The sequence below is a fragment of the Arachis duranensis genome, chromosome 9 (genome assembly GCF_000817695.3).
Source record: "Arachis duranensis cultivar V14167 chromosome 9, aradu.V14167.gnm2.J7QH, whole genome shotgun sequence".
Lineage (NCBI taxonomy): Eukaryota > Viridiplantae > Streptophyta > Magnoliopsida > Fabales > Fabaceae > Arachis > Arachis duranensis.
The window spans coordinates 13,677,256-13,694,513 of record NC_029780.3 but is presented as its reverse complement, the minus strand read 5'-3'; the positions used below and the strand labels follow the sequence as shown (position 1 = coordinate 13,694,513).

The 17,258-nt window shown below is 28.8% G+C and overlaps 1 protein-coding gene across 1 annotated transcript; it reads right to left on the bottom strand.

Moving 5' to 3' along the window:
* Positions 1-935: 935 nt before the first annotated feature.
* Positions 936-1,511, bottom strand: LOC107464813 (protein MAIN-LIKE 2-like). The gene is made up of 2 exons (XM_016083779.1): positions 1,193-1,511; positions 936-1,108 (listed from the first exon to the last, which is right to left on the bottom strand). The coding sequence occupies exons 1-2, from the start codon at positions 1,509-1,511 to the stop codon at positions 936-938; spliced, it is 492 nt and encodes a 163-aa protein (XP_015939265.1).
* Between the last annotated feature and the right edge of the window lie 15,747 nt (positions 1,512-17,258).

The following is a 17,258-nucleotide window of genomic DNA, read 5'->3' as shown; positions in this document are numbered from 1 at the left end:
GTCATGTTTCATTGTCGTCGGCAGTTTCTCGAAATTAGGACACCTGAACTGTTGGCGAAGTTGGTTGATGTGGTATTTAGCTTGGGAGGTTCCACCCGACATACCCCCACTTTAGGCATGGTAGCAGGCTCTAGCTCCAGACCTGCTGGCGCATCTTCGTCCATACCTGTGTATGAACCTCCGGTCGAACCTGTCGCCTCCCCTTCGTTCGCTGTTGATCTCAACCGTAGTGGAGGCGGCGATGTTGGAATAGGGGATTTCGTGTCGACCTCTTTACAGTGTGCTGTAATACAATGGCTGGATTGGGAGATGCAGTGTTGGATGATCCAGACGATGATGATGTGGAGCTGGATATCATTGCCGATGACAGTGGCAATGATATTGGAGCCAGTGAGCCAGCTGCGACCGAAGGTGGTTCTAGCTCTGGCACACAGCAGTACCCTCCGCACTTTTCATCTTTGGACTTGGAGGCCATGAGGCAGGAGGGGGTTCCTGGGGAGGCTGCTGGATTTAGAGCTAGAAATGCTGAAGGGTCTGCAGGTCTGACAGAATTTCAGGTTGGTCAGCAGTTTCAGGATAAAGATGAGGCTGTGTTAAGTGTGAAGACGTACAGCATCCGACGCGAGATACAGTACAAGGTGGTGGAGTCTGACTATCGTCGGTATGTTGGAAAGTGTTCTGAGTTTGGGAATGGGTGCACATGGTTGATTCGGCTTAGTCTCCGGCAGCGCAAGGGCATTTGGGAGGTCAAACGGTACAACGGACTACATATGTGTCTCGCAATAGTACCTCGTGGCCAAGGGCCAGCTGAACGTATCGTACCCAACAGGTCTAAACCCAGGAAAGCGCCAAAAGATCCAAGACTGAAGTAACTGTAACGGGCCTGCTAACTTCACCACATGTCTGTTGGCCACTCAGCACATGCACTGGTACAATCACGCTAGTGCTGCCGACCCCCAATTGTAGCCATCCATCTCCTCAAGCCTAGCCATATAAGGTAGCCATCTGATGTGAATACGGTTGCTGGACTTGTCAGCAAACAGCTGAGTGCCCAACAGCATCATGATATAGGCACGAGCATAGCGCCTCAGTGTCTCCTCGTCGGCTCCTGCGGGGCACTATCCAAAAGTCTCCTGGAACCAGGTGCAGTTCACTGCGAACTTTTGAATTTGGTTCGCAGGAGGTAACACACCAAGCAACTCCTGGAACCACTCCCAGGCTGGACGGCCTCCCTGGATGTAGAGGTGGAAATCCGTCAGGCAACCACTGACGTAGCGTCCGTCGACGGGCAACCCCAACTGGTACGCCACGTCCTGTAGTGTGATCGTGCACTCGCCGAACAGCATGTGAAACGTGTGCGTCTCTGATCGCCACCGCTTGACGAACACACTGACAATGGGCTCATCCAATCTGAACCATCTATCGTTCAGTCTCGCAAGATGGTAAAATCCGGCCATCTGCAAGTACGAAACGTACCTATCGTCGACTACCTTGCCCTGCTTTTGCCACATGCTCGATATGCATCACTGGGGCTGCGCATAAGATGGACCGCAAAATTACAACCAATTACAAAACCACTAACGCAAACCACTAACAACATAAACCACTAGCAAAGAGCAGAAAAAAGTAACATAAGCCACTAACGAAAATCACATGCAAAATCACTAGCATAAACCACGTGCAAAACTGCATGCATAAACCGCTAACATAAACCACTAACATAAACCGCTAACATAAACCACATACAAAACCACTAACAAAAATCACATGCAAAACCACTACCATAAACCACTACCATAAATCACTAACATAAACCACATACAAAACCACTAACAAAAACCGCATGCAAAACCACTAGCATAAACCACTTGCAAAACCGCAAGCCTAAACCACTAACATAAACCACAGGCAAAACCACTTCTAATACCAATAACGTAAACCACTAACATAAACCACCACCAAAACCGCAAACAAAAACACTAAATTAAACCATTTGCAATACCGCTAACATAAACCACTAACATAAACCACCAACAAAACCACAACCAAAATCACTAAAATAAACCACTTGCAAAACCACTCACATAAACCACAGGCAAAATCACTAAAATAAACCAGAAAAAATAAAAAATCAAACTACTAACCTCGTCGTTGATAACCCCAACTATATGAGCAACTCCATCCAAACGATATAGCCTTTCCGGCTTGTCCCCCATCAGCTAGATATCCTGCTCGAGCCTTTGTCACAGCGAATCTAGGTCATTTTTTCTAGGATTTGGTGGGGTATGAGAATGAAAAAGTGATTCAAATGAGGTGGGTTCGAACTTCTTATGTAGCCGAATCCAGTGTAATTCGAATCAACCCCATTTGAATTTCTACTAGAGGCAAAATGTGAGTAATTCAAATCAACCAGATTCGAACTACTTGGGGATTCGTGCAAATGTGTAATTTGAATTAATCTAATTCGAATTATGCAAAGTGTAATTCGAATAATGTATATTCGAATTAGTGTGTGCGTGTGTTTGTGTATATTTCGAATTCAGTTGATTTGAATTATGTATAAATGTAGTTCGAATTAACCTATTTTGAATTACATAGAAACGTGATTTAGTTGATTCATGAAGCAGTTTTCCGTTTGGCCAATTCGTGTAAAATTTTGCTCCCTGTGGTTTATTATTGTCACTTGTCCTAATTTCAAGATAAGAAATTGCTTTGTACATCATAGATATTGTAGGATAGTATGGTCATTTGCTATTTTTTAATGATAAATATTGTCAAATAAAATGGTGTAAGAAATTAGAAGAAAATATATTTACAAATTTAGGAAATATTAATTTATTATATTTTTCAATAGAATAATTATATATTGAATAATAAAAGTTGTTATTGGTTTCTCTTCGCACTAACTAATACTCAACGATGGTGTTTCGGTAGACCATGTTACAAAGAAATATTAATCGATCTAATAACTTTTGTAATGACATAAGTTTATAAATTTGAAAATTTAAAAATCATTTTATAAAATGTGAAGTTTTAACAAGTAACAATGTTAATCATCATATTATTTTGACTTCAAGAATGAATATGATACCAACAAATAAAATTGTCCCAAGTAAATTTTCACAAAGACAAAAGTCCATAAGCATTGCTATTAATGAAAAATTAATCTATTTTAAAAACAAATACAATTTATTAAGGGTCTATCGCTAACTAATGAATTTTTATACACACAAGGCGAGATTTAAACTCCAAATACTTGTTTAAGCGGACAAATGAAATGAACATCCAACCAATCCAAATTGATTAAAACAAATATTAATTATTTTTAATATTATTAAGTTAGAGCACGGGAATATACACTAGCTTTGTAATAATAATGTGATTTATATTTTAATTTTTTCGAGTAAATTCATTTCAAAATATAGGAATCAGACTCAATTATGCTAAAATTTTAAAGGTAATATAGAATTTCACAATAAAATTAACATTCATTAAGGAAATAAATTTATTTATGACTCTTTCCTAACTATAAATAATAACAAGACTTAGAAAAAAATATTGATGTTATCATTCTTATTAACCAAACCATAATATTAGGTAGTTGATAGTTCCATAAGTGGAAACTATTAAGTAATAACATAAAAATTAATAACGAACAACCAATAAATATTCATAAAAATTTTATTATATATTATCAATTTTATAATTAAAATATGTCACATGTCATATTTTTATCTATTCTATTTATTATCTATTTTATCTATTATATCTATTATATTATATAAAAATGAGGTTTTTGTACTTAATGATGGAGCTGACGTAACATACTTCTGAGAGCGTTTAGCAATTTATTTCTTTTAATTTTATTAAATGCAATCTATTACGATAAATTAACTATATCAACTAATTGATTAGATTAGATATTTAAATATCACATAATTTATTATAATTTATATCAATTTGATTTAGTAGTTTTTCTAATTTATTTTTTTAAATGTTTTGTTAATATTTTTTAATTTATTAAATCTATGAATATAATAGACAACCAAGATATTTTTTACTAATAATTAAATCAAATAATATATATTAATTCAAATTCAAATTATGTGAATTAAAGACTAAACTAAAATAAGACAATTTTTTACAAAAGAGTAACCTTCAAGGCAGCTACCACCTAGGTGTGCCCTGCTCTGCTAGGGTGTTTTTGGTTCTGCTAGGATTTTGCAAATAAATTTTTATTTTTAAAATCAACTTTGTGGTGTGCCTTAGGTCCACCATGGCAACCTCATCTGCCTTTTATGAACAGAGTAGAAATTGTTCAGGGGAAGAAGAAGAACAAGTAATTCACTTTAGGGATGAAGACATTAAGGAGGGACTGGAGAAATGCTCTAAAAGTCTAGTAGGGCGACTTTTGACAGATCGACCATTTAGTGCAGGTACTCGAGAAAGCGGTACTTCGATCAATATGGAGACAGCTAGAGGGTTTTAAAGTCCAAGATCATGGAGGTAACCTTTTTCAATTTTTCTTTGATGATGAAATTGAGCTACTCAGAGTGGAGAAAGGAGCCCCTTGACTTTTCAAAAATTATATTTTGAATATAAGGTAATGGAGTGAAGATAAATTCACACGGAGCAATAGACAATTCAGAAAAAAATTTATTAGAGAAAGGCTGGACAGATTCTTAGTTACGAATAGCTGGCAAACTGAATTTCCAGCGGCTATTGTGAAGCATCTAGAGGACACAAGCTCTGATCATAGACCATTACTTCTTAGTTCCGGGATGGAAGAAAGGAGGGGAAAGCGTCATTTCAGGCTTCAAAAACGCTGTTGTGAGAATGAAGAGGTTATTAATCTAATCAAAAGGTCTTGGAAGGTCGACATTCAAGGCTCACCAATGTACAAGCTAGCTGGAAAATTAAAATATTGCAGACATAAGATTGTTGAATGGCAAAGAACCTCTTCCTCTAACTTACAAATCAATATTCAGCACCTTAAGAACCAGATTGTTCAAGAATTCAATAAAGGTTCCGAGGCGAATGGAAGTAGTATTCAAATATGGGAAGTGGAACTAAAGGAGACATTGGAGTAGAAGAAACGATATTGGAGAAAAAAATCGAGAGTGCAATGGCTTAATTGGGGAGACAAGAACACTAAATTTTTTCATTCCAAATTTCATGCCAAGAATAGGAAAAATAAGTTAGTGGAGTTGGAGGATGAAGAGTATGGAGTTGCTAATGATCCAGAGGGTATGACAGTAGTAGCACAAAAATACTTTGAAGATCTCTTTGCTACTAGCCAACCTAGAAACCCAGAAGTCGAGTTGCAAGGTATACTAAACAAGATAAATGTAGCCGCAAACAGGTCCTTGATTCGGCCAGTTACTAAAATAGAAATAAAAACAACAGTTTATTCTGTCAACCCCTTTTTCTCTCTTCGGGAGGATGGTTTTATAGCCAGATTTTTTCGATTCTTTTGGGAGAATATCAAAGGTGACATGGTTCAGGCAATAAAGAGATTCTTTTCCGGAGCTAAAATTCTTAAAGCCTTCAATCACATACATATCGGTCTTATTCCTAAAATACTGAATACTAAATCTATGAAGCGCGTTTGCCCTATAAGCTTAAGCACTGTTTTTTACAAAATAATTTCTAAAATTCTGGTCCATAGACTACACACTATAATGAACAAAATTATAAGTGATTCCCAGAGTGCTTTCATCAAAGGCAGGTTGATTAATGATAACATATTGATTGCTCATGAATATATACATTTTCTGAAAAATAAGAATTATGGAGATTATGATATGGCATTGAAGTTAGTTATGAGCAAGGCATATGATCGGGTTAAATGGAGGCTTGTGTGGAATATAATGCAAAATTTGGGATTTTGTGAAAAATGGATGGTTTGGATAAAGGAACTTATGACAACAGTTTCTTATTCTATTATTGTGGAAGGTCAACCTCATGGTTTTTTCAAGCCATGTAGAGGGTTATAACAAGGTGACCCTTTATCCCCCTATCTATTCTTATTTTGCATAGAGGGACTCTCCCATCTACTCCACAGAGGAGAACAGATACTAGAAATATTCGGGTTGAGACTCAATCAGAGGTGTCCTAGAATCAACCATTTATTTTTTACAGATGATTCAATAATTTTCAGCAAAGTAAGTGAGGAAAAATGCCAAAACTTGCTTCGAATTTTACAGGTTTATGAGAAAATAAGTGGGCAAAAGGTTAATTTTGATAAGTTGCCCGTCTTTTTCAGCATAAATACCCCAGTTCACATCTGCGACCAGGTAGCTCAAATTCTTTTGGTACCACACATTAAAAATCAGAACAAATATCTAGCCCTCCCAACAGTGATTCAGAGATCAAAGAATGCTATTTTCAACTTCATTAAGGATACGATAAATCAGAAATTAAGTCATTGGAAACAAGCTCTTTTATCTACTAGTGGCAGAGAAGTGTTAATTAAGGCTGTGGCCACGGTGATTCCTATTTACACTCTAAGTTGTTTCAAACTACCAGAAATTCTCTTTGAAAAAATTCAAAGAGACATCCTACAATTTTGGTGGGGCCAAAAAGAGTCTAAACGGAGAATGCACTGGATTGGTTGGAGAATTACTTGCAGACCAAAGAATCAAGGAGGACTCAACTTCAAAGACCTTAAAGCCTTTAATCTGGCAATGTTATCAAAGCAAGGATGGCGTCTACTCACCAGGCCAACTCTCTTATCAGTAAAGTTTACCAGGGTAAGTATTATCAAAATTTTGGTTTCTTAAAAGCAGAATCAGATACAAATCCCTCTTGGGGTTGGCATAGTATAATGGAAGGAAGAAAAGTCTTAGAGAAAGAAATTCTCTGGAAAGTGGGCAGAGATCTATCTATTCAAATTAGGGAGAATTCATGGGTCAGAGACTATGTAGCCATCACTCTTAATCTCTCACAACATACAGAAGAAAGACCAGAGAGAGTCTTAGATCTAATCCTACCTAATAGATCATGGAATCAACTACTAATTCAATCAATCTTCAGCCCATAAATTGCTACAGTGATCCTCAACACATAGATACATGAAACCGAAGATAGAGTTACCTGAATGAAAAGAAAATGAGGTAGTTTTACTGTGAAATTGGCATACAGGATAAGCTTCCAATTTTTTCACCCACCTTTGGAATACCTACCAAAACAGTGCCAACACAAAGCATTATGGTCTAATTTGTGAAAAATAAATTATCATCCAAAAATTAAGAACTGCCTTTGGAAGATTATGCATAAGGGACTACCTATTCTTCAGAAGATCCAATCCCAAATTCAATCAGTGAACCCAATTTGCCGGCAGTGCAACCAAGTTGAGAAATCAACCTTTCATTACTTCTGGGAGTGCACAAAATTGAGGGATGTTTGGCACGCAGTAAATTTATTCACACCAGACTAGTAAGAAGAAACTTGGAAATGGTGGATGAGACAGGAAAATGAGTTGAGAAGAAATGAAGTTACTAAAGAAAGAAGAGAACTCGCAGCAAACATTACCTGGCAGATTTGGAAAGCTCGAAACGTTTTCATCTTTGAAGGCCGTCAAATCCCTCCTCCCCCATCTGAGGTCTTGGCAGCAGCTCGGAAGACTATGGAAGAACGTCGAAGAATATGAAAGCCTCACTTTTCCTTTTCTTTTTCTTACAATAAGATATGTATTAGAATTTTGGTGGATCTATCCATTTTCTACTCTTGCGTGTAGTCCATTTTGGGCCATCTATTTTCATTAATGAAAATCATATTCTACCGTTGAGAAAAAAAAGATAAATTCTTACTTATTCAAATTGAATGCAATAAATACAAATTAATTTTGTTAAATAATCATAGTCTTCTATATATAGATGGCCACAAAAAATTATAAGAATCATCATTTTTATTGTTTTTGCTATTTTAATTCTTCTTTTCTTCTTTTTTTAATGTATAATTTCTTTTATATATAATGTACTTAAAATAAAAAGGCATGGATGAGTATTTCATTAATTAATTTTTGACGAATACTATAGCTTGAAAAATCTTAATTTAGGCATTTTACTGCTGTCGATGGAAGTTAAACTTGTAGTAATTTAGGGTGACCAGTGTACTTTTTATATTATTGAATAGAAAAATATTTATTAAAATGAATATATCTATTGTAATTAATTTTCTTTGTCGATCTGTTATCTTTTACCTAACAAACAACATTATGTTGAATATATTATTTTTATCAGAAGTCATATATAATTGATTGATAATATTATGTATAAAAATGAATTTTTTTTTCTATTCAAAATTAAAAAAAAATCGTTATTTTCTCAAAAAATTAATCAGACTCTAATTCTTGGAATACATTCTTTTTTTTTTACATTTAGGTTGAGTTCACTGCAAGGTTAGTTACATCTCCGGAGAACTTCTATATTTTTATAAAGTTCGCGGCATCCCTTGCCGAACTTCATTTCGTCTCTCTCCAGAAATATTAAGGGTGAGAAGAAAAGTTGAAAAGTTGAATATTGAACTTCATTGCCGACGGTAATGGCAATCATTATCATCATCTCCAGGAGTACATAAGAGTATACAAGAATACGCATGAATAAATTGTATTTAATAATGGTATAGTAGAAATAGTACTCTCCATCACCTTAATTTTGAAAAAAAAAATAGTTTGGTTTAATTTGGGCAAAAAAAGTTGGAGAGTTGAATACTAGACAAAACAACAAGTATGGCTTTTTTAACATCGCCGACGACGATAATGATTGCCATTACAATGTTGAAGAAGTCATACTTCTTGTTGTTTGTCCAGTATTCAATTCTCCAACTTTCTTCTCACCCAAATTAAACTAAACTATGTTTTTTCAAAATTAAGAGTTTTGATAGTGATATATATTTTTTTTAAATTAAAAACAAAGAAGCAGTTGCGGAGTATATATTTTTCTTTGAATTAGAAGCGGTTGAGGAGCATATGAATTTGAAGTTCGCTGGGCACCACAAACTTTATAATTTTTATAAAGTTTGCCAAAAGTACAGAAAACTTTCCCCTACAAAAAAAGTTGATTTTAGAAAATTAAAGTTTGAATAATTTTTTCGGGAAATAAAGTTTTTTTATTTTACAATAGAAAAAATTTTGTATAAAATACTCATGTAATAACTAAACGCTATATTATTAATTTGCTAAAGTTAATTTTCTTATGATTATGCCAATATATAATACTATTAGATGAAAAGTGATTAGATAACATCTATTTTCAATGAAGTGGGCAAGTTTTTAGGTTTAATCATAATTGGAGTTGAGAAAAGTTAGAAAAATATTAACAATATAAATACCTTTTATTTTTAATATCCAATAATAAATATATAAATTAAAACTAATATTATTTCGTACAAAATAATAAAACGTATATTATACACAAAATATATCCAATCTATATTAACTGTCATTGTTTATCGGTTATGTTATGACAAATTTAGTTATTAAAAAAATTATAATTAACTTAAATATATACAGTATTATTTCATATTTTTTATTTTTATTTTATCGTAATAAAAAGTCATATATATTATAAGAGAACCTTATCTTTTTACCAACGGTTCTTTCATTCAGTAGTTTCTATAAAAAAAAGATTGATGATTTTGTTATTTTTAGTTCTTTGGTGTATATGGATGAGAGACAATAATATTGTATTTGATAAAAATATATGAGATTTTAAAAAGACTTAAGCATGGATTTGGTCCTTGGCATATTCGTAGATGAAGTGTAGAGTAAATAAAAAATGACTAATAAAAGAATGAATAATTATAGCTTCCTCAATGCATGCTAACAATCGTAGGGCATGACAGGATTCTATAAATTTTTTTGGATTTGATTGTTTCTTTATTATTATATATTGTTTTGTTTAATTTATGCTAAAGAGGCTTATGATGATCATCTTATGGTGTTAGTGTAAAGAATGTAGGTGTTATATTTATATTTTATGCTTTTAAATCTTATGTTTCTGATGGATATTTGTGACTGAGTAATTATTAAAAGAAATTGATTTAATATTTATTTTATTTTTTATTTAAATTATAATAGTGAGTAACTATTTTTTTATTTTTTAAATAAATAATGCAATTTTTTTTATAAAAACAAAAATTTAAATAATTGTGAAATTAGATTAAACCATAGATAATGATAAATATCTTGGCATTAGACCTGCTATAAAAAAAGCTTCTAAAAATATTATGTTGTATTATATAAATTGGTTATATTTTTTTGTCTTCAATCTAGATTATTTAGATTGGCATATTTCTAAAAAGTGTTATTCAATTTTTTTAAAATTATTAAATTACATCAGTTACAACTAATTAATTAGTTTGATTAAATATCTAGATATCTTGTAATTTAATATAATTTAATTTATATAGATACATAACTTTTACAATTTTACTATTTATATAATAAATTTTGGAGATATAATCTTATTTTTATTATTTGAGCATCAATAATGCCCTTATGAATTTTTTTATTGTATAATTCACTTTGGAAAAAAAAATTTGATTTATGAAAATTTAAACTTCAACATTTACTATAGTTAAGCTCAAATTTTAATTTATTTTTTGTCATATTATATAAATATTAAATTCTTTAATTAAATACTTATTTGATACGATATGATATTATATATAACTTTCATATTGACAATTAAATTTCAGTTGCTACACAAATATTATATTTTTGGTAATTGTATATTTTTTATTATTTTTAAGATTATTTAATTATATTTATTTTTTTCAAAGATTGTCATTATTGGAAAATAAATAATGTTTGTGATAATCTAAAGTTAAGAAAATAAAAAATATAAGATATTAATATTCTAAGTTTTTGAAATATAAATCTTAAAGTAAATATATATTATTATAATTAATGATCATAATTGAAAGCTTTTATTTTATTTCAATTTTTTGGAACATGTTTGTCTTACTTAAATTTTATTTCTTTATAGATTACTAATTTTTTTGGTATACTTAACTGTCATTAATTTATGTCAATTAAAATTTATAATTTGAAAAAAAAATAGACACGTGTCTAAAAACTGAACAAAAAATATATTCTTTTAGTAAAAAATTTATGTCACTTTAGCTTTTTTTCTACATCATATCTTATATTTTTACTATAATTAAAAATTTTACAGATACAACAAACTAATTTTTATACTATTAAATATATTATTAGAGGTAAATTTTTAAATATAAATTAGTAAAGAATATATAATACTTAGTTAATTGTCATAATCATATTTAAAGGTATCTAAGTTATTTTTATATAAAATATATAATATTTAGTTAATTATTATAATTACATTTAAAGGTATCTAAGTTATTTTCATATAATAAAAGTGATATGCTTCAAAAAAATATTTATATATAGTTTACTATCAAATATATGTGATATTTACCATAATTTTTATTTTTAAAAATATTATTGTATTAAAGTGATATATTTTAAAAGTGTATAAATGAGATTTTTATTAAAAAATTATAAAATAGCAAATGCTATTTTGTTTTAATTTTATCTTTAACATTTAGTTTTAATTTTATCTTTAGAATTTTAATATGTTTCAATTATACCACTAGGATAAACAACATTAATTATAATTAATTAATTATATTATTTAATTTGACCAAGATAAATATTAAGTTATTTAATAAATAATAAATAAATAAATAAATTTAATTTAAATTACTCTCTTATTATTTTATATATATATGAATCGGAATGTGCTTTTATGTATTTTGTTTATTAGTTCTTAAAATAATTACTATTTTATGTACTATTATTTCAAATTTTCTATAATATTTTCATACAACTTGATTAATAGATTTTTCTTCGTAGTGTTTTTCTTGAAATGTTTTAAGAAAAATGTCTTGATTTTTCATCTTTCACTTTTTATATTCATTGATTATACTAAAATTTTTTTACAGTGTGTTTTTATCGACTATATGCATAGTCTTTTCTATCTTCTTTTATTTTTTTAAATTATTTTTTTACCTAATTTTTAATTGTTTATTTTACTTTTATTCCTCATATATTTATTATATTTCACGTCATCTTAGTCTCAATTTCATAATTAGTTTTTAATTATATAAAATTAAATAGTTTCTTTTAAAACATACTTAAATATATTATCTATTATAGGATAAACAAATAAATATGAATTGAATATATAATTTATTTTTAATTTAAAATAAAAAAACTAAATGAATGGTAAAAAAAATTACAACTAATTTTATTTTTAATTTTTTTTATAATTTATTTAAAAATACAAATCTCTCTATAACCACTAATATTATCGAAAAAAATTATAAGCCTCTATAAAATAAAATATACAAAAGATAAATAACATATATATAATTTTAAAGTTATTAATCATAGGCTATGAATAAATTTCTAAAAAAAATTTATGGACCAACATGCAATCTTTTTATATTTTTACTTTTTTCTAAAATTTTTTAGACTTATCAACATTTAAATTGTCTATACATAATTTCTCAAAGTATTATGATTTCACAAGCTATAATATGTAATATTAGTTATTGTTATATATATGAAAAATGTGACTTATTTAGATATTGTCTATCCATTTATATTCTATTAATATTGTTATAACAATGATACATGTGACTTTACAAGAATGAGATAACCTAGATTTTTATTATTTGAGAATTTGTGAGTGGCTGGAATAACTACACGTCATGAATCATCAAATGCTAATAATAGAGATGATCACAAAAACAGCTGAAACGAAAATTTGCGGGGATTATTCGCGTCTTGGGACTAGATGGGGACCCGTGAAATCCCACAACCTACCCACGCTAATTAGATGGAGACACAGACATAAGTATCCACCCCATGGGACCCATTAAATCCACACAAATATAAAATTACTAATTTATCCTAATTTATATATATATAAATCCATTTTTTAAATTAAGTAACCCCAATTCCTGCCTCCAATTCGAATCTTTTCTTTTTCTTTGAGACTCGTTCTCCCTCTCTCTCTCTCTTACTCATTTTTTCTTTCTCTCAAGTCTGTCACTACATCGCTCAATATCATCCCAAAAAAATTATACTATGTTAGAATACATTTTTATGTTTTTATCTTTTGAAATGTTACTTTTCATAATGAATATGTTATGAATTGTGTTAAATTATATTAAATTGAATATCGTATGATTATTATATTTTACTTTTTGTGTTAATTTTTTCAAAAATTTTCAAAGAATATTTGTAGATACTCGAGTAGATCTGCATTCTCTAAAGGAATAATTAAACAGAAACTTGTAAAGATGGATAAAGAATGGGGCCATTTTTTTTTAAACGGGAGTAAGAATGGAAAAGGGGTCTGCTACGCTCTCCTAAGTATCGATTACTATACCTAACTAGCAACATAGATTCAACTTGAGCTAATTTGAGAAGGGCATGTAAACTTCATCGGCATTGAACATTTAAGGTAATGAACCTAAGTCAGATTTGGACTCTTAATAATGGGCCTAGGTTGATCTTGTTTTTATTGAAGTCTTACTAGGTTCAAGTATATCTTGAATTAATATTTTGAGTCATTGTTGTAACAAATAATATACTATTTAATATTATAGTATTTAGTATATGTAAAAGTTAGATATATTTGCAGAAGATTTTTTAATTCAAATTAAAAAAATTAATTATCTTTTTTTAGTTCTAAATATTATTTATTAATATAATGAAAAAATAAAAATAACAATAATCACTAATATATTTAAAATAGATAATCCTAATATATACATGATACTACATATATCAAGAATTATTATGTATGATAAATACTTTATTTTATAATAACTATTTATATAATTTATTGCATACTTTCTTTATCTTAATATTTAATAAATTTAAGATACAAATATTTTTTAACATACAAAATAAATAATTTAAGTCATCATCTAAGATAATAAATATAATAGTGCAAATACCTACTTACTTATTAGTAGTGAAAAATATGTAAATAGTATAAATTGATATTTTTTTTAGTATAAATGCAATAAAAAGGTTATTAATTAAGTTAATTACATAATTAAAAAATTATAAATAATTTCTTAAACAATAATAAAAATAAGATTACTATTTTCACATACTACAAAATTTATGATAAAAACTTTGGATAATAAATTAATACTCAATAGATTATACATTAGCCATGTCAAAAAAATAAATAGTTAATATATTAGATATTATTATTTACGCAATAATATAATATATATTATCGTTTTTTAAGTTTATAATTAATTTTTAATCTAACTTTTGGTAACTAAAATTTAAATGATTAAAATTATTTGTTGAATATTTTTTTTACCTAACCAATTTATTTTTGTTATTGAAATTTAAAAAAAAAATGAGTTGTTAATCAATAAAATTTAAATTTAAATTTTATCTCACTAACCAGAATTAATTTTAAGATGAGAAATTATTTTGTACATCATATTGTAGGATAGTGTGATCATTTGCTATTTTTTAATGGCAAATATTGTCAAATAACATGTTGTAAGAAATTAGAAGAAAATGTATTTATCAATTCAGAAAATACTAATTTATTTTTCAATAGAATAAATTATATATTGAATAACAACAATTGTTATTAGTTTCTCTTCACGCTAACTAATACTCAATGATGATATTTGATGCACCATGTTACCAAGAAATATTAATCAATTTAATAATTTTTATAACGATAAAGTTTATAAGTTTGAAAATTTGAAAATCATGTCATAAAATGTGAAGTTTTAATAAGTAACAATGTTGATTATATTGTTTTATTTGACTTCAAGAATGAATACGATACTATCAAATAAAATTGTCTCAAGTAAATTTCAACAAAGACAAAACTCCATGAGTATTGTTGTTAATGATAAATTGTTCTATTTCAAAGACAAATACAATTTTTTTTTACGGATTTTTTAACTTTGTAGGTCGAAGACTAATCCACCACGTATTGATGCTCTATTTATTAAGAGTCTACTGTAAGATTCGAGAAATTTACTAGCCAATTTTATAATTAAAATTGAGAAAAGATTGAGTGTTTAAAAACGCATAGTCTGAGTTAAAAATTTAAATTTTATAATTTAAAAATTTAGAGATAAAATTTGAACTCGAAAATTTATTTAGAGCGTGAAAATACAATTATTTATGAAAAAACGTGTACCGGCATTATAATTAACTATATACGTTTAAGTATGTTCGGTACTGCATATGAAAGAAATAAAAATATAAAAATAACCAGAAAAATATTTAGAATACAAGTAGGAACATATATCTTTAAAATTTTGCCCCTAAATAGAGCCAATGGACAAAAAGACAAAAATACCCCTTATTTAAGGAGTAAAAAACGTGACTTCATTCCATTTTTTCATTCATTTTTCCCACAAAAGAGATAGAGAACTCGAGAGTGAGGAGAGGAAGAGAAGAAAAACCTTAAAATACTATTCACATTCACCTTCAAATCCACTTTTTTTTACAAACTGGAGCTTTGATCGACGATCAGTTTGCGACTACGCGTTGCTCTCATCTCCCTCTATGTTTCTATACCACTTTTGCAGTGAGTAATTGTGAGAACTTTCCTCTATTTTTCTATTTCTCACTGTTTTCTCGTTTTGGGGTTGTGAGGTATTAAGTTTGTGATTTTGATGCTTTAAGCAAAGGTCAAGCTCAAATTCTAGCAAAGTTTTAACCTATGTTCATGTGGACTGAGGTAAGGGAGCTCTTTCCTTCTATTTTTTCAAAATTTATGCAAAACCTTAGTATGAATATTGTGCGAATTGAATGAAATTAGATTGAATAGCATTGGTTAAAACTTGGATTGGAGAGAAATTGATTGAGACTTGAATTAGCCTAAGAAAAAGGTTCAAGAAGTTAGGACTGTCGTCAACTAACGTACGTATTTCGATTTTGGATAATCATTATGTATTGTGACATTGTGTAATTCGTATTAATCGAATTCAAGATTCTTATTTAAATATTTTCATTCATCTATTCATGCTAATTCTATTTTATCAATTTTATTCTGGTATAAAAAAAAAAATTTGACTCACAAGCTCTTATTTATGTATTGTTAATATTATTGATAGCCGATTATGACCTAGGCATAATGGGTTCATTAGTTAAGGTGTTATATCTATCGCTAACATGGATTGTTACACACACAAAACGATATTCGAACTCCAAATATTTACTTAAATGGACAAATAAGATTACCATTCAACCAATACAAATTAATTAAAATAAATATTAATTATTTTTAATATTTTTAAGTTATAAAATATTTATAATAATTACTATATATATATTTTAATTTTTGAATAAAAAATTTTATATAATTTTATGTATTATCTCATACGGCATACAGAAATAATATACACTAATTTGTATTTAAAAATAAAATCTTACTAACTTATGTCATAAAAACATAAGTTAAACATATCATAAAAAAATTATTTTACAAAAAATAGTGTAAAAATTAATTTTTTTTTACGTTTTTAATATATTAAATATATCAAAAATATTAAAAATTATCGAACTTCAGAATGTAAACTGACACGTAAACTCATTACCTGCATTAGGACTGATATGTATTATTCTTGTGTGCTCATTATTTTTTGTTGCATATTTTTTGTATTATGCTTTATTCTTGTATTTCTCTGTTTATGTTCTGTTTTTTTATTTTTTCTACTTTTCTGTTTATCTACTTTCTTTGTTTTTTTTTTCTATCTTCTATGAAGTATATTAATGTTTGACAAGCATATTATATTTTTAAAGAAAAAACATAGGTAGACAATGAAAATACTAAACATAAAGTGGATAATTTGGAGGTGTAGTATATTTTAATTTGATTGATAATTATTCATGTTATTCAAAAAAGTTATTGATTACCTAACATAACTATTTTTAAAATATATATCCTTAAAATACTTTAAAAATATTAGGGGGAAAAACATACTTTATTCAGTTTTTTGTTTTAAATTTGACACGTCAGGACTAGTAGAAATGTCTTTGCGCGTGTCCAATTCAAGGGGCCATTGAAGAATGAAGACTGAGTCATGGCGAATAGAACGTAATCTGCCACCAATCTTGATATACATTCACAGCTAACCAACAATAAAAAAATAACCACCCTTGTTGAGAGAAAGAAGGCTTCCCCAAAGGTAACTAATTTTAATGAGCGGAGATTAAGAACATCCTC

Bases quoted from the DNA above. Each gene is read 5' to 3' on its own strand.
- LOC107464813 (XM_016083779.1), bottom strand. From the start codon at position 1,511: ATGTGGCAAAAGCAGGGCAAGGTAGTCGACGATAGGTACGTTTCGTAC. The intron at 1,109-1,192 runs GTGTGTTACCTC...AGTGCCCCGCAG, and splicing joins GTGGTTCCAGGAGTTGCTTG to GAGCCGACGAGGAGACACTG.